This window comes from Oncorhynchus clarkii, chromosome 6 (genome assembly GCF_045791955.1).
Source record: "Oncorhynchus clarkii lewisi isolate Uvic-CL-2024 chromosome 6, UVic_Ocla_1.0, whole genome shotgun sequence".
NCBI lineage: Eukaryota > Metazoa > Chordata > Actinopteri > Salmoniformes > Salmonidae > Oncorhynchus > Oncorhynchus clarkii.
The window spans coordinates 69,860,358-69,879,124 of record NC_092152.1 but is presented as its reverse complement, the minus strand read 5'-3'; the positions used below and the strand labels follow the sequence as shown (position 1 = coordinate 69,879,124).

The window sequence follows — 18,767 nt, the reverse complement described above, 5'->3', positions numbered from 1 at the left end:
GGAGCCACTCAAAAGCACATGGCCTGAATCTGCTAGCTCATCTCCACCTGCACCAAGTTGATCAGCGTGACTAGGCTTCCTTTAGACTCCTACATGCATAAACCTTAATTTCATCTCTTATTTAGGAGAAAAACAAGGAGCTAGTTAGCACAGGTAGCACAGAGAGAAAAGCATCCTCAATGTAAAAAACACTCTCACATAGGATCTGAGTGTGAGACTCCAAAGAGAGCTTCCATAGGCAACCACAGCTGGGGACAGAGCCAATCAAATACACAGAGGGTAATTAGCTCACTATCTTGTTTATATGCCAGCAAATTAATTGTATCATAAAGTGGCTGTGTAAATGCAGAGGAAATCAAATCAACTGGTTTAGGGGATGGGTGGTAGGAAAGGGAGGATGAGAGGAGGGGAAGAGGAGAGGAGGAGGTGGAGGTTCTTGATTGAAGTGTGATGTGGAAATGTACACATTCTGTTTGTACATGAGGTTTTCTTCCTTGAAAGTAGGGTGCAGAAATGGTTCATTGCTCCTGCAGTTGAAGGATGTTTCTTTTTATTCTTTAAAATTAGTCTGTTGGGATTGCATTTTTCTTAGTACATAGTACTTCGTATATGTTTTTGAATGTGTTTATAAATGTTGTTTGTACGTGTTTGTACATGTGATTCATCAAGTGTGTGTGTGTGTGTGTGTGTGTGTGTGTGTGTGTGTGTGTGTGTGTGTGTGTGTGTGTGTGTGTGTGTGTGTGTGTGTGTGTGTGTGTGTGTGTGTGTGTGTGTGTGTGTGTGTGTGTGTGTGTGTGTGTGTGTGTGTGTGTGCGTGTGAATTAGTGAAGGGGGCTTATGTTACTGCACTTGTGTGTACATGTGTACGTATGTGTGTGGGTTAAGAGGGTGTGTGTTTTGATGATGATTGATAGATCTCCTGGAGGGGTTTTTCTCCATCAAGGTTAATGGCCTCCTGCAGGCTCCTGTGTATCAAGACATCAGGCTGATCTGTACTACACAGCTGCCTGCCAATTAACAAACCCTCCTACCCTGCCTTTCAAGAAGAGAAAGGGGGAGAAAACAGAGAGAGAGAGAGAGAGAGAGCAAGAGAGAGAGAGAGAGAGAGAGAGAGAGAGAGAGAGAGAGAGAGAGAGAGAGAGAGAAATAGACGTTGATGAATTATCAGTGGTTAGACAACCAGCTCTTTATTACATCTGAAGGATCCAAGGCAGATCGTTAGAGATGGAGCTTCAGGTTCAGGGATATCTGGGATCAGTGTTGGGTTAAGAGGGGTTTGGAAGAACTTTCATCATGGGACTAGAACATTAATGAATACACTGTGTTTATGTAACCACGTTTTTACCTGTCTGTCTCTCTATCCATCTTCCTTTCTAGTGATCACTTGTACTGATTTCGAACTAAAGTGGTCATCTTGAGAGAGATGTGGTGGCTGGAGCAAAGGAAAGGGAGAGAGAGTCAGAGGAGGGTGGAGAGGGAGCGAGGGAGGTGCAGATATGACTCATAACATGTTAAAAGGAGAGGGCGAGAGAGAGAGAAAATAGCCAAATAAGGGAAAGATGGACACAGAGAGAGAGCAACAGAGAAGGAGATGTGGTCAGAGAGAGAGAGGGAGGAAGAGAAAGTAAGAGAGAGAGGAATAGAATTCCACCAGAGCCGTCTCCAACCAACCAACCGCTCCACGCCGCCACACCAAGGTTACGAGGGTTCCTGGACCTATCGTTGAGGGAAGCTCGCCTAATTAAAAATGCTGCGGCGCATTGAGGAAATTACCCCCTGCCTCATTTGCATACACGCCAGGGGATTAGCCGGGCTGGACTTGGAAGGAATCAATGTTCCTTTGTGTTGTGTTCACGTTCCTCCTCCTTCCCTCAGGCCGTGTTTTATTGACGTGTAAACACATCATTCTCCCTGCCTGTCGTTTTCAAAATGTCCTTTTAAATGACATGTTTGCTTTTGCCCTCCCCGGCTGGATTGAAACACTTGACACAGTGAACTGGAGACTCCACTTTGAGTTTAAGGTCTGTGTCTGTCTCTCTGTCCTTCATAGGTAAACCACGTTTGAGAGGATGTCTGGTTTCATCTGGTTTCCCTCTCAGTCCCACTGGTCTACCTGCACTTCTAGATAACCTGACATAATCCGCTTCAATGTTTCTCTGGGAATATCTCTATCTCACGTATACACCTTTCAGCTGTCGACACGCATGTACGCATCCACGCACACACACACATGCACACACACACTCGTATGGTCAGGTGCCACAAAGAGGGATCTTTGAAAATTACAATTGGCTCAGAACAGGGCAGCAAGGATGGCCCTTAAATGTACACGGAGAGCTAACATTAATAACATGCATGTCAATCTCATGGCTCAAAGTAGAGAGATTGGCTTCCACACTATTTGTTTTTGTAAGAAGTGTTGACAAGCTGAATGCACCGAGCTGTCTGTTTAAACTACTAGCACACAGCTCAGACACACATGCATACCCCACAAGACATGCCACCAGGGGGCTCTTCACAATCCCCATGTCCAGAACAGACTATGGGAGGCACACAGTACTACATAGAGCCATGACTACATGAAACTCTATTCCACATTAGGAAACTGATGCAAGCTATAAGATATATTTTAAAGATAAAAATACACCTTATGAAACAGCGGGAACTGTGAAGAGACACACACACAGGCACAGACACTCACACACCTGCACCTTAGAGACTATTTTCACCTCAGAGAATATCTGCACCTTATCTGCATTGACTCTCCAGACATAAACCCTTACACACAAGCACACACGCACATGCACACTCACATGCGCACACACACACACACACACAGTTAACACAGCTGTTCTATAATATACTATTTATTCAACTGTGCGACCAAGACACTATCCACTTTATATTTGTAACACAGTCATACTTGACATAGCACATTAATCATGAATACTGTATATCCTATTGTGTAGATATCAGTCTTATTACTATGCATATTACATTCCTCTAATGACTTGTTAGTTTTCATTGACCTCTGATGAATATTGTTTGATATTGTAATGCCATGTTGAGGGGCCAGCACGCAAGTATTTCACCTGCACCTTTTATACCTGCTGCCAACTGTGTATGTGACAAATAACATTTCATTTGACACACACACACACAACAACAATGTGTCACACAATGTGCTAGTGACCCAGACAGAGCAATCTGCTGTGGGAATCTCCGTCGCTGGGCGGTGTTCTCCGACACTGTCACAGTACAGAGGCCTCCCTCTCTCAAACACACGTGCGGACATGAAGGCAAGCATGCGCACACACTCTTCAGAGTCTTATGTACTCAGACGGTCCCCACAGAAGACAGCCTACACCCCTCTCTTTCTCTCCATCTTCCTCTCTTTGTTCTGCTCTACCTGACCCCCTCCCAATCACACACACCCCTCTCTCTCTCTCAGAACAGAAATGGCTGTGCCTGTGACAGCTACAGTTACCTCCATGATGTCCAGTAGTGAGTCCATCGTCTTTTTAAAGCACTCTATACATCTCATCAGACCCTTTCTAAAGACAGCAGGACTACCCCAGCTCTCTGAGGCTTCCAGCTGATTAGCACTGTGCAGACAGACAGACAGACAGACAGACAGAAACAGGGAAATAAGGGGTTGTCAATGAAAACGCAGCCCTTAATGAGCTAAAGGGTTTGTCTTTGTCACTCAGAGACAGCGTGTTTGCTGAGGATGTGGTGGGATGGAGGGAGGGAGGGAGGGAGGGAGGGAGGGAGGGAGGGAGGGAGTCGGAAAAAAGGGAAGTAGAGAGAGAGTCTAATCAGATATACTGTATACCCATTACATGATATCTATCCAACTGTCCCAATAGGTGATGGACAGTGATGTTCACTGTACTTAAACTTGAACAGATTAAAGGATAAACATTTGAAAGTATATTCTGGGAATTCTTGATTATAGTATTATAGCTAGAGTAGCTGCATCAATGTCTCACTCTCTGCACTCCTCAAAAAAAGTATTCCAAAATGGTTCTTTGCAAGGGGATAGGGTTCTACCAAGAACTGTTTTGATCTGAATAACACTTTTAGGAAGAAAGGGGTTATTTGTAAGCCAAAGGGTTCTACCTAGAACCTTTAACATCCTAAAAAAAAATGGTTTTGGAAGAAAGTTTTTTTTATTCTTTGGAAGGCAAGAAGGGTTCTATATAGAACCATAGAGTGTATCATATTTCCCAGCATGCTGTATTGCATGGTGATTTTCATAATTGTTTGTTTGAATGTGTTTTTGCATAGACATTGATTGGTTGATACATGTTATGCTACACAAAGATAAATAACATTCATTTTTGTAAACTAAACCAATTTGTTAATAATTTGACTTATTGCACCCATTACAGAGCTGGTTGTTCCAGTTTAGATCACTGAGGTAGTATCAGTTTTCTATCTTCCCTACCATGGCAGTCATTCTCAAAGCAGATTGCTGGTGATAAAAAATTCCACTTGTTAGATATCCTAACTTTGGCTGGATTCCAATAGGAATTGCACATCACTTTTCAAGCCAACATAATGTGACTTGCAAGCCTTATGTGGCCTGTAAACCAGGAGTTTTCTGACACCACTGTGTTAGGGTATAACTAGGCCCTCAATGAAAGGCGTTATGATATATTTTATGGTTCTATATAGCACCTTCTAAGACTGTACGGAAGCTCAATTGTCAGCTGAAACAATTATCCCTTCTGCTATTCTCCTGTCACTGTTCTGTTCTTCATCTGCCAGTAAATCCATCAGATGTTCTATCACCACACACACCTCAGCCCTGTCCTGTCCAGTTCTGTCCAGCCCTGTCCTATCCAGTCCTGGCTTGTCCTCCCATACACAGTAATAATCACCTCTAAGGCTGTGTAAGAGCTCTAATCCTCTGGGAACACACAGCAGGCTGCCAGCCGTCCCCTCTTCCCCCTCACCGCGTGTCACTGCGTCCCTTTGCTCAGCTCAGCCAGTCTCGGAGGCCTTAGGTTTATCTCTGACAGCCACATTGGACCCAACACAAAGCCGACTTGTAATTGACAGGGTGGCAGGAGGGATAGGGTGTAGGAGGGTGGGAGGTATCTATCAACCCCTGATAAACGTTCATTAGAAATGCTGTGGTTTGGTACTAGGAAAAAGGATTTCTGAACAGACATTTGTGCTGCCATGTGCATTATTGTGCTGTGAACACTTTTCTTTGGGTGTGTGTGTGATCGCTCATCACATTATCTGTTGCACACACAAACACACGCACTCACACACACACACACACACACATATCCATGGCACTCTGCCACCAGTAAAGTGTTTAGGGGTGTTTATTACTCTTTACCTCTGGCTGGCGGCTCTGTGTTGAACTGTTGTAGGGGGTGAGCTGAATGTGCAGGGCATGCCTGAGGCAGCAAAGAAACTTCTCTACATCTCTGTCGACTTAAGTACCCCTGCTCTCATCCTTTCCTCGTTCTTCATCTCCCTTTCCTTGCTATCCCTCTATCTCTTTTTCATGCTTTTTAGGGACTTCAGTCAGTATTTCTGTTCTCTCTCTCTCTCTCTCTCTCTCTCTCTCTCTCTCGCTTTCGCTCGCTCTACACTCTCTCTCTTCTCTATTCTACTTTTCATATTTAGTCATTTAACAGGCACCCTTATCCAGAGTGACTTGCAATCAGTGCATTGATCAACTAAAGGTAGGTAAAACATCACTTATCACAGTTATTACAATTGTGACTTTCTTCAAAATAGTCCCTTCTCTCTGTCCTCCAGTCGTGCTGCCCCGTCAGCTGAGTTCTCAGTGGACCGTACCCGTCACCTGATGTCCTTCCTCACCATGCTGGGGCCCAGCCCTGACTGGAACGTGGGGCTGTCTGCAGAGGACCTTTGCACCAAGGAGTGTGGTTGGGCCCAGAGGGTTGTCCAGGATATGATCCCCTGGGATGCAGGCACCGACAACGGGGTCACCTATGAGGTCAATGACCTCCTCAAAATGTCACAACTACACGCTCTAATATTCACACTATCTCTACCACAGTGATTCTAACCATAACCCTGGAGCGCAAGCCCCAGACATCACTCACACCACCTACTGTATAAAATCACACTTCTTATAGGGCTGGGAGTTGCCAGGGACCTCACGATACCATATTATCATGATACTTAGGTGCCGATATGATATCTATTGCGATTCTCATGAATCTATATGTCTTACTTTTCAATACTGCAATGCAATGTTCCAAACATACGTCTGCTGCAGAGGGACAAGAGAGAGCCATGAGAAAACGACTTTCGATCAGTCATGGAAATAAAAGTGCTGAAAACAAATTAGTTCACTATTTAAAAAGAAGATTGAGAACAAGCTATGACTGAGAAATACTGGAATTTTGGTGCAGGTACAGCCGACTAGCACAAAAATTATATTAAGATATTGTCAAAAATAATATTGCAATACACTGAGTGTATAAAACATCAGGAACAGCTTTCTAATATTGAGTTTCACCCCCTTTTCCCCTCAGAACTGCATCAATTCATTGGGGCATGGACTCCACAAGCCCCTGGCACCTACTACCATACCCCGTTCAAAAGCACTTCAATATTTAGTCTTGCCCATTCTCCTTCTGAATGGGACACATACACAATCCATGTCTCAATTGTCTCAAGGTTTAAAAATCCTTCTTTAACCTGTCTCCTCCCCTTCATCTACACGGATTGAAGTGGATTTAACAAGTGACATCAATAAGGTATTATAGCTTTCACCTGGTCAGTCTGTCATGGAAGAGCAGGTGTTCCTAATGTTTTGTACACTGTATATATGTCAATATATTATTTTTCAGTATGGGCAGACTGGTTGAGGAGAGGTTATGACTGTGCTGTGTGAGCTCACAGACAGACCTTTGGCTGATCCCTGGGAGTTCACAGACGAACCTGTTGAACTGTTACTCCCCTGTTTGATTTGGCTCGCCCCACCAATGACCTTACTCATATGAAATACCTGGAGACATATTCACAGTGTACTTGGGTGGAAGAAAGAACAGGTTGTGCAAGAACCGGTCAAGAGTTATGAAATGAGGTTGTAGAGTGTTTTATTGTTGAACGGTGTCTATATATTTTAGTGGTCTCTGTTGTTTCAGGAAGCCTGAAGTTGACGTTTGGAGTTGTTAAAACAGCTCCTGGTAACCTCCTGTGGTGTTCTCTCTCACTGTGTGACTCTGCTCTCCACTGGTGTGAAACAGTAGGATGTATGTAGTGATGTAGCAACCACATCCTGTACATTGTAATGGAGGGTTATGCCTGACACATAACATATCAGAAGTTTAAAGGTGTGGAAGATGTTGATCACCATAACACAATAGCACTATACAAAGTTACATGTCAACCCTTTATGTTCAGACTAGTGGATGGCTTGTTTTACAGTGTTGTGCCTTCAGAAGCCCTGTGGCTGTGTTTGCTGTGTTAGCCCCCTGCTAGCAGACGTTTGCTGCAGACTAATAACAACAGTTTCACCACATAACCCCATAACTCACAGTGTCCCTGACCAAGATATATGGATTCATGTTGTTTTAGTGGATGTGGCTTTGTGACTTGTATAATCTAGGTTTGCCAGTCTTAGGAGGACGTATGTTTTTTTGTGCTGGGACGAGACTATATTATAGATGTGTTGTATACCTCCATAGTGCACATGAAGAGACCTATTGCAACCTTTCAAGGTTATCTGCAAATACATATTTTATCACTGATATCATGACACTGTTCATCAATACTACAATGGAACACATATTGACATGAAAAGACAGTCATGTATCTATGTTGACTCTTCATTTGTGGGTGTGTGTGTGTGTGTGTGTGTGTGTGTGTGTGTGTGTGTGTGTGTGTGTGTGTGTGTGTTCTGACCTCCAGTCTCCCAACAAGCCCACAGTCCCTCAGGAGAAGATCCGCCCCCTGACTAGCCTGGACCACCCCCAGAGCCCCTTCTACGACCCTGAGGGGGGCGCCATCACCCCCGTGGCCAGGGTAGTAGTGGAGCGCATCGCCCGAAAGGTCTGTTCATCCAATCATCTCTCTCCATTTCTTCCGTTCCTTTGGCTGCTATATCTCTCCCCCTTTTGTTGCCTCGATCCTCTTTCTTTGCTCACTTCACTTCCTATTTCCATCCTCTTTCTGTCTCACACTCCTCTTGTTCTTTCCCTCCAGCTGTCACCAACACAACCTGATTTCATGCGCATCAAGGCATGTTTGAGGTTGGCTCTAAGATCTCGAAGCGGTTACAAACATTTGATTATGCGCCTGTGTTCATAACGTTGTTTCGGTATACGACTCGAAATGAGAAGGTAAACAAACAGGACAATGGAACATATTGGTGTATTGAACTAGAAATGTCAACTTTAAAGCTTCAGACACTGAGAGGAAGATACATCTTTTTCAGTCAGAAGAAAGTAGCTTTATTTTAACTCCCTCTGCATTGTTCCAGTGTCTAACTGAAGACGTTGTGAGTCAATACAGCTGTAGATATAGATGTTAGTTGTATAGGTGCAGTTTGAAGAGAACAGCTGTTGAACAGTGATGTAAATGTCAGTGGACTATAGCATTTACACAGCATCCAGCCTGGCAGACTCAACTGGAATCTCTCCATCTACTCTATTATAGCCTTTGTCAATCTATTGATCCTCACACACTGAAGCGTGCAGGTACAAGCACACACGTGCGCGCACAATCGCGCACACACACAACAACGCCCCCAGCCCCACACACACACCCTATCACTCTGATCGTTTGTCACTTGCCCTAAGCGGACCTCTATTGTTATGACAGCTGAATGCCATTACCAGCATGTCCCCATATCACCTCCCCGTTCGCTAGAAAGACAGATAACTAAATACGCTAGCTAGATAGCGACAACGTGTGTGTGTATCTGTGAGCTCCAGCAAAGGTGAGAGGATGCATCAGCTGACCTCCCTGTTTACCCCCTTCTTTGTCTGATAGCCGCCAGAGGCAAACGGAGGATCTTATCACAACAGAGTGGTATGTATTCCACAACGCAGGCCTGTGTTTGTCTGTCCGCAGGGAGAGCAGTGCAACGTCGTGCCTGATAACGTGGATGACATTGTGGCTGATATCGCCCAGGAGGAGAAAGAGGAAGGTCTGTGTCTCTCTTTATCTCTCTCTCCCCTCTGTGTCCCTGTATCTCCCCAACTCTGCCAACAAAGGTTGTAACAGAGGAGCGATAAGCAAGAGAGAGGAGAAAGGCATCTCTCTCTCTCTCTCTCTCTCTCTCTCTCTCTCTCTGCCCATCTCCAGGCGTGGGAGATTAGAACCAGAGCTTGAGAAACAGTAGAATGAGTTAACCCAGCTCAGCATAATCGTCCTCCATGTTGCCTTTTCTTTCTCTCTCTCTCATGGGAAAGCTGCACAGATGGAATCATAAGCAGATTTGATCAGTAGTGGCATTTTCAATAAATCAATAAGGCTGCAGTTGAGATTCTTCCAAGTGAATTGTCGCACCTGAACATGTCCCAGGGACATACATGTTTAAATTGATTTGAGTCAGATCAGTGTTTCAATAGCACATCACTTAGTGAGGAGGGGCTTAGGCACTCAACACACACCTGAGGAAACACATAACTAGTTATGACTTTGAACATTTGTGTTTATGCCCTTCACTTGATGAATGTATTTCTCCTCTCTCTCTCTCTCTCTCTCTCTCTCTCTCTCTCTCTCTAAACTCTCCACTCATCTGCCACCCTTTCTCCCCCTCTCTCTCTCTCTCTCTATCTCTCTCTCAAAACCCTCCACTCCTCTGCCACCCTTTCTCCCCCTCCCTCTCTCTCTCTCACTGTCTCTCACGTTCCCACTTTCCCTTCCTCCAGACGACACTCCAGAGACATGCATCTACTCCAACTGGTCTCCCTGGTCAGCCTGCAGCTCAGCCACCTGTGACAAGGGCAAGAGGATGAGACAGAGGATGCTGAAGGCCCAGCTGGACCTCAGTGTACCCTGTCCTCACACCCAGGACTTTGAGCCCTGCATGGGGCCCGGCTGCAGCGACGAGGGTCAGTATGTTGGATGTACTAGGCAGCTCATGAGACATGGCGGGGTTTCGAACAAAGGTTTACAAGACTGTGTTTGCCTCCTGAGCTAAAGCCGATATATTAGCTCAGGCTGCTAATGCAAGTCTTCGTCTCAGGCAATGTTACTCAACACGTGAACGTGGTTCACCGAACCACCCCCGTTACACAAATGTATATTGACATGAACAGATATACTACAGTACAATCTAGGATACAATCTGGAAATGTGTATTTCTTGTTGCTGTCTTGGTGTACAAACACCCATCTAAAAACAAACTTCAACATCCGACCCTCAAGTCCCTCTAGAAGCTTTATTATTGTGGACGTCATCTTTGTTAGCATTTCATAGGTTATTGCAAAGAAAACAGGGGAAGGTAAAATCTGGTTTGCAAAGAAAACAGGGAAAGATCAAATCTGGTTTACTGCAGGTCTTTATTGGTGTTGGGTCATCGATAAAGCCCCCAGCTCGTTTGTAGCTCAGACAATAAAGTTGTAGCAGCATAGAGGTGAGAGGGACACTGTGTTTCTGAGACAAGCCTATAAAATGTGTAATGGGCTAAAGCTGCCGGGAGGCCACAGTGGATACTAAGGCTTTATTAAAAGACACATAACAAGTTATGAGAATACACACAGGGGGCATCACGTCTTTGCTGCTTGCAATGAAAGACTAATGAATAATAAAATGTGTGTGTGTGTGTGTGTGTGTGTGTGTGTGTGTGTGTGTGTGTGTGTGTGTGTGTGTGTGTGTGTGTGTGTAAGAGCCCATGTGTGTGTATGCATCATTCTGTGTTTGTGTGCATGTGCGTGTACACACACACACACACACACACACACACACACGCGGGCTCTTACTCTGGGCTCTTATTCATGATTTGCTTATTATTAATGATTCATTGATGATTTGCTCATCTTATTAATGATGAGCTTCTTTATAGAGCAGAGTTTAATGAGTCTTTCAGTCTGGAGAGGGAGGGTTTAGATATAAATCCATGTGAGTCTCACCCAGAACGGCTCTTATCCTCCCTCCCTCCCACCTGAACATAATGCAACAACAGCAGGGGGTTGTTATTAATGAGGAGAAACATGTCTGTTGCATAAATGTGTACAGCTTATGCATTTTCAAAGCTCTTGGGTAACACTTTGGGTGCAGGTGTACGTGGTCGCACTGTTGGTGTGTCCAAGAAGAAGTAAAGTCTCCCTGCTCCCCATGTGTCAATAAATGCACAGTTCATATTTGATTGTTTTCTCTTTGGGTAGCACTTTGGGTACAGGTGTACTGGTACAAGCTCTTCTAATGGCCATGAGCTGACATAGATGCTCATAGTCTCCTATTGTCTTGCTATGATAAATGAGACTAACAGGAGGTCCCATGATGTAGATGCATCATACACTGGTTGATTATATAAAGTGTGATGTGACTACTAACACTGTAAGGACATTAAAATCCTGAATGCAACTCAAATGCCATAACTGACTGTGACCTTCTGCACTTTGCCCCCGACCTCTCAGAAGGATCCACCTGCACGATGTCAGAGTGGATCACCTGGTCTCCGTGCAGCATGTCATGTGGAATGGGCCTGCGGTCCAGGGAACGCTACGTCAAGCAGTTCCCTGACGATGGCTCTGTGTGTACCTTGCCTACTGAGGAGAACGAGAAGTGTACTGTGAACGAGGAATGCAGTGAGTAGCTTTAACCCCTGAAATCAATGGTTCACAAAGTCATTTATCACAAACATTGCTGCATTTAGCAAAGTTTTCTTTTAATCAGGTAAAAAAAAACATTTTCCGAGGTATAGGAAAAGTTTGATTAATCTGTGCATGCGCTTTTCATATAAACAAATCTATGTATTTCTAGGCTGTAGATAAATGAGGCTCATTGTGTGCATCAATTCTCAGTGGAAGAGCATCTGCTAAATTATTCAAATGTACTGTTAAAACTATTAGGATGATGTATAATTATGCCTGATTACAGGACAAAGTAATACATATGTGGATTAAGTTCTGTCTCTCCCATTGAACACACCCACTCCCCCTCTCTTCCTCTCCCCCACCTCCCTCCTCTTCCCTCTCCCTTTCTCATTCCCTCCTCCTCTTCCCTTCCCCCTCTCTGCCTTTTCCCCTCTTAACTGTCTGATCCCCCCTCTTTTTAGCACCCAACAGTTGTCTGGTGACAGAGTGGGGTGAGTGGGACTCCTGCAGTGCCACCTGTGGGCTGGGTATGAAGAGAAGGGAACGCATGGTGAAGATGCCTCCCCCGGACGGCTCCATCTGTGGGGCTGAGGTGCTGGAGGTGGAGAAGTGCATGATGCCAGAGTGTCGTGAGTAACACACACACACACACACTCCCGCACACACACTCCCGCACACACACACACACACACACACACAGTCACACACAGATAAGCATATGCAGGCTTATACAAACAAACACACATGCACACACACGCTCATCTGTACACACACATGAACACTTGTACACACGTACGCACACACTATCACTCACACACCACAACAAATGCCAACCAGATGAAATCGGATAGACACTGATTTTGTGTGTGTCCTGTGTGCACAGACACCATCCCCTGTATGCTGTCTCCGTGGTCTGACTGGAGTGACTGCAGTGTGACGTGTGGGAAAGGCATGCGGACGAGGCAGCGCATGCTCAAGTCTCCTGTGGAGCTGGGAGAGTGTACAGAGGACCTGGAGCAGGTGGAGAAGTGTATGCTGCCAGAGTGTCGTAAGGAACATTCACACACACGCACACACATTGGAGTGAATCTACTTTCTTCATGTGTGGACACACCAACTGAAACAGTACTTCACATGTGTAGTTCATAATAATGCTGATTATTATCTTCATTGTGCAACCGAGCATCCATCTGCTTATAATACACTCTCTATCATATCCACATGCACACACACGCCACAAACACACTTATAACACACTTGGCTTGTTAGTGTGTACACATCTTTATGTCATCTGCGTTAGGGGTGCCCATAGTCTCATCTCCAGCCCAAACTCTCCCAGATAGGGTTATCATGAGAATACCCTGGTGGAGTATTAGCAGGTTTATATGAGAGGGAACATTGGAACCCAGAAGTGCCCATGTGCTCTCACATTTAAGCCTGACTTAATAGGTTATATATATATTCTAGTCAGGTACGAGACTGGCAGACACATTACCATAGGAAAATACTCTCTTTCTCCTCTCCTTTCTCCTGTTCCCTAGAAAATGAGGGAGCTAATTTAAGGGCTGTATTGTGAAGAATGGGATTAAAAGTCAGAAATAACCAGCTTTAACTTTGGCAGACGTCATTGTATTGGGGTGAAAAAGCTTGTTAACTGGTCTTCCTTCAGTCTTAGTGAGGGGATAAAGCTGGCCGTATTATTCTGGCCAGCCCTAATCATCCTTGCAGTTCGTAAGAATGTTCTCGTTATGGACATAAGTCAGAGAATTTGTTTCCAGGGGATTCATATTGTGTTATGTTTAGAACAAGGAACACTGATGCAAAGTCATGACGTGTATCTTCAAGCTTTCTTCCCATATTAATTCTTCACCTTTCTTACTCCACCCTATCCCCCTCTTCATTATCTCTCATCCCCCCTCTCTCTCTATCCCTCTCTCTATCCCCCCCCCCCTCTTTCTCTCTCTCTCTCTCTCTACAGCAACAGACTGTATGGTGTCAGAGTGGACGGAGTGGTCTGAGTGCAACAAATCCTGTGGTAAAGGTCACATGATCAGGACACGCATGGTGAAGCTGGAGCCTCAGTTCGGAGGGGACTCGTGTCCCGAGACTGTACAGAGGAAGAAGTGTAAGATCAGGAAGTGTAACCGCGGCGGTGGCCAGGGACAGGTCAACAGCGACGAGAAGAAACGACGCAAGGAGGCGAGGGAGAAGAGGAGGAGCAAACAGGGGGGGCGACAGGGGGAGGAGACCACGTCGACCGCTGAACACCCAGGTTGGTGGGACTCCACTCTGACCAGATTTTTGAATCAGCGTATGCGTACTTCTTTTGACCTTCCCCCGATAAAGATAAACAGAGTAATGTGTTTACATGACTATTGTATAATCTACCTACTGCCATGATCAGTTTAATATTGCATTATTAGTGTGCATGTAAATGTACTCATAGAAAACTAAATCACAGTCAGTTTTGATAGTCATTATCTTCAATATGATCTTTACTATTCTTTAACAAGGAACACATTTCCATGAAAATGTATAAAATGTCTTTCTCCATGCCTTCTCTCTCTCTTTCTCTCTGGTCAGGCTGTAAGATGAGGCCATGGTCCAGCTGGACGGACTGTACCAAGCTGTGTGGCGGGGGGATTCAGGAGCGGCTCATGACAGCCAAGAGGAGGCTTAAGAGCGCCCAGCTCCCCAGCTGCAAGGACAGGAAGGAGATCCGAGCGTGTAACGTGCACCCCTGCTAGATGGACCAAGTTGGGCGGGACGGGATGGGATGGGTACGGAGTGGGTGGAGGTTGCCCATAAACACTGGTGTGAGCTCAGTTGTTTTCCCCTCTGACAGTTCAGATTAGGTTTGGGGATTGTAAGCTGATCCTAGATCTGTGCCTATGGGCAACTTGGTTATGTGACGGAGCGTGAGGTGGCATAGTGTCACTCAATGATCCAATGCACTCTGTTTAGGACTGGCACGGACCTTAATCTCTCTTGGTTTAATCCAGGGCTGAGTCTGAAGATTCTAGATTGGGGAAGGTACACTGGTTCTGTATACACCTCTAGTCAGAGTTTGGAAAGAGTTTAGCAAATTCTGAAATGACCCATCCTTCAAGGTCAAAGGTCATGTGTTATTTTACAAGGAAGGAAGGAAGGAATTCCCTTGGTCTCTTCTCGAGCCTAAAACAAACAGCCATTTCGAGAGAGGATCTAGGCTTCCCAAAATAATGCCTAGCCTCTGATGAACCTGACTGATTTTCCTCTGTTCGTAAATTAACTAGATCTGTTACATATAGGATTCTTCTGCAAGATTACTGTAAACTTGTTGTGGTATAATATTCTTGAATAATGATAATGTTGAAAACGCCAATTGATTTAATAAGCGATAGTACTGTTAGGCTATATCCTGTAGTATCCTCTTTGGCAGTGTATATTATCCCAGAACTTAAAGCACAGTTACCCAGCCATTCCAGCATTTTATAATCCTTCAGAAAAAAAATGTTTCTAGGATCAAGAAATCTCCTGTATGAGACTTTTTACTCAGCTGTACTACAGTTCATGTAGACACACCGCAACTGAAATCTCTATGATTTTGTGCATTGTTATTATAAGATCATTATGTCATTTTTTTGCTGTGGATTTTTTGATAGGAATATCACCCAGGAGTCTTACCAAAGTCTTGTGTAGATGTTTTTTACATGTCTTTTACTTCTCTTTTTTCTCTGCTCCTCTAACATATTCATATTTTGGAATATATCACCTTTACAATAAAAGTAAATGTTAGAAATTGTCATACGGATGTTTATTATTCTTTGAATACCATTTATATTGAGGTAAATGTATTATATTACGTTGAGGTCCATATTCATGCCAGGGTTTACATACCATATGTAAACCAGTGCACTTCATACTCTTGGCCACTAGATGGAGACGATAAGCTGATTAGAAGTGAGTTCCTTTTCATTTTTTATTTTTTTTATTTCACATTTATTTAACCAGGTAGGCTGGTTGAGAACAAGTTCTCATTTACAACTGCGACCTGGCCAAGATAAAGCAAAGCAGTTCAACACATATAACAACACCGAGTTAAACATGGAATAAACAAACAGTCAATAATACAGTAGAAAAAGTCTATATACAGTGTGTGCAAATGAGGTAAGATAAGGGAGGTAAGGCAATAAATAGGCCATGGTGGCGAAGTAATTAAAATATACCAATTAAACATTGGAGTGATAGACGTGCAGAAGATAAATGTGCAATAAATAGGACATGGCGGTGAAGTAATTACAATATACCAATTAAACATTGGAGTGGTAGATGTGCAGAAGATAAATGTGCAATAAATAGGACATGGTGGTGAAGTAATTACAATATACCAATTAAACATTGGAGTGGTAGATGTGCAGAAGATGAATGTGCAAGTAGAGATACTGGGGTGCAAAGGAGCAAGATAAATAAATAAATACAGTATGGGGATGAGGTAGTTGGATGGGCTATTTACAGGTGGGCTGTGTACAGGTGCAGTGATCTGTGAGCTGCTCTGACAGCTGGTGCTTAAAGCTAGTGAGGGAGATATGAGTCTCCAGCTTCAGTGATTTTTGCAGTTCGTTCCAGTCATTGGCAGCAGAGAACTGGAAGGAAAGGCGGCCAAATGAGGAATTGGCTTTGGGGGTGACCAGAGAGATATATATGCTGGAGCGTGTGCTACGGGTGGGTGCTGCTATGGTGACCAGTGAGCTGAGATAAGGCGGGGCTTTACCTAGCAAAGACTTGTAGATGACCTGGAGCCAGTGGGTTTTGGTGACAAAACAGATGGCACTGTGATAGACTGCATCCAATTTGTTGAGTAGAGTGTTGGAGGCTATTTTGTAGATGACATCGCCGAAGTCGAGGATCGGTAGGATAGTCAGTTTACTAGAGTATGTTTGACAGGTAGAGTCAGTAAACCAGTAGGTGCCCATCTAAGCCTGTGCCATTTCAATACACTTTGGTCATACATAATACTGTAACAGCATACTAGTCTAACATGACCCATTTTTCTCAACCCATAACCAGAGATATGTGAGTGTCTAGGCAGGGAGCTGCATAAGCAGCACTGTAACACTGGTCTGCAAAAGGGTGCGCTTCCCGGTGATGCAGTACATACACACATTGACCAGACGGTGGCAGAAGATACCTATTTAGTGTTGAGCCTTGAGGTGTTGAGGGTTTTATTTCTTTAGACTTCAGGCAACACTGTGATTAGTGCTGAGTGTGTGTAAAAGTCCACATATTAGGCCACTTCACTCTGTCAGAAAGGTATGGAAATCCAACATCAGTCTCATACAGTGAGACATGTGCCTCGTCCCGTCAACGTTTGGCCCTAAACACAGTCACGAGGGCCATGCTCAGTATCCAAACATTAGGAAACACTGTAGATATAAATGTCATGAATAGAGCTGACATGATTCCTTATTATACATGTCAGAGAGGCTATATTTCTACATGCTATCTGAAAGTTGCACAACGATGTGCCTTGCTGAATGCACCCAGGTTGCTCATAGTCTGAGCTTGTCTTCTAAAGATATTCACAGTGACACATCAGGGACAGTTAGTTGCCAGCTTTGCTCATTAAAGCAACATGCTTTGGTTTCAATTGGTGTCTCCATTAAGTAGTATTTCCCTTAAACCAAGCAGAAGTAAAGAGAGGGGAAATAAGTGAACAGAGATGTCATGCACTGGCAGCCATCTTGAAGAAATGAGTCAGACTGATTTAAATCAACCTTTGACAGTCTGAGGGATATGATGGTGTCCTATGGGTGGTGGAATTCAGAGGGAAAAGGTGAATAATGCAACACAAACACACTTTACAATGATATACACAATGCCATTGCCATAACAACCACACATTTGGTTCACACTGCAGCTTTGGGAGTCTTCCAACATGAATTGTCAAGGTGATATTTGCTGACATATACACTAAATATCCATGGTGATAGTGGCTAAATGGGAGAAGAGAGATGTGATATAAAGAGTTGCATAAGATCGTTTTTGCCGTCTTTGTACTCAGATGAGTGATGCTGTTGGTGTGTGAGTGCGTGCGTGTTTGCATGTGTGTGTGAGTGAGTGAGAATGCAGCACACGGCGACTCGCCTCAAAGCGCTGCCCCCGGACCTCATCAGGCCTCGTTTTTTGCATTCACTGTTGCCACAGCAACAACTCACAGCAGATCATAAGCAGCTCTCCAGGACTCGCCAATGCGGGCCTATTTGAAACGTTGCCCACAGTAAATAAGGGCGGTGCTACAGCTTTACACACACAGACTGGGGGCAGTGCAGTGGTCGACTGTGTGGGAGTGTTCCAGAGTGCCCACAAGGCATCTGTCAACATGAACTGTCTCTTCTCTGACAGAGGGCTGGCTTGCTGGCTTCTCTCCACCTTCTCTCCCTGTTGGCAACAAGGCAGGATAGGTGGGCTCAAAATAGATGTGATGTCTACCTCTCTCTCAGACTGCCTTTAGGCTACTGCTGGTGAGATCTCAAGTCGACTGATGAAAAACCTTGAGTCCAATGAGAAGTATTGCTTCGGTATGTGAAGTGCTCTGTGGTATAAACATTGATAAAGCCACTAGTAGGAAGGAAAATCCTCTTTTATGCTGCAATGGCACTGCATAATGTATGGTGAGACTCTATACATTCCTCTGCATTGAAAATCACTCTGATTGACTTACGATGTAAAATGACTGTGCATAGTGTGAAGTTGGCATGAATAGTTTTACATTTATATTAACAGTAGAGACTGAAACAGTCATGTGGAAATGGAGCTGGAAGAAACAAAATAGTAAATCTGCCCTAACATCATGATGCTGTACTGTAATTGATGACTTATGGTGATATATCATCCCAGAGTAATCTAAAACATTCATTATGAGACATTTAATATGAAATACATATCTTCCCCGGGGTCTTTTGGTGTTATTTGAAAAGTAATTGTGCGCATTGAGATTCAGGCAATAAAGTGTTTTGG

General features: G+C 44.2%; 1 protein-coding gene across 2 annotated transcripts in view; it reads left to right on the top strand.

Annotated features, from left to right (window-relative positions):
• LOC139411534 (spondin-1-like) overlaps window positions 1-15,555 on the top strand; it is a 124,344-nt gene extending 108,789 nt beyond the window's left edge. Inside the window, exons 8-16 of one of the 2 annotated variants that reach the window (XM_071158008.1) lie at window positions 5,785-5,986; window positions 7,912-8,052; window positions 9,076-9,151; window positions 9,879-10,061; window positions 11,589-11,759; window positions 12,230-12,397; window positions 12,652-12,816; window positions 13,747-14,040; window positions 14,352-15,555. In XM_071158008.1, the coding sequence (XP_071014109.1) occupies window positions 5,785-5,986; window positions 7,912-8,052; window positions 9,076-9,151; window positions 9,879-10,061; window positions 11,589-11,759; window positions 12,230-12,397; window positions 12,652-12,816; window positions 13,747-14,040; window positions 14,352-14,515 (1,564 nt within the window). In that variant the 3' untranslated portion in view covers window positions 14,516-15,555. Of the gene's footprint in view, window positions 1-5,763; window positions 5,987-7,911; window positions 8,053-9,075; window positions 9,152-9,878; window positions 10,062-11,588; window positions 11,760-12,229; window positions 12,398-12,651; window positions 12,817-13,746; window positions 14,041-14,351 lie in introns of both variants that reach the window. The other variant, XM_071158006.1, reaches the window with a different exon arrangement.
• Window positions 15,556-18,767: the final 3,212 nt, after the last annotated feature.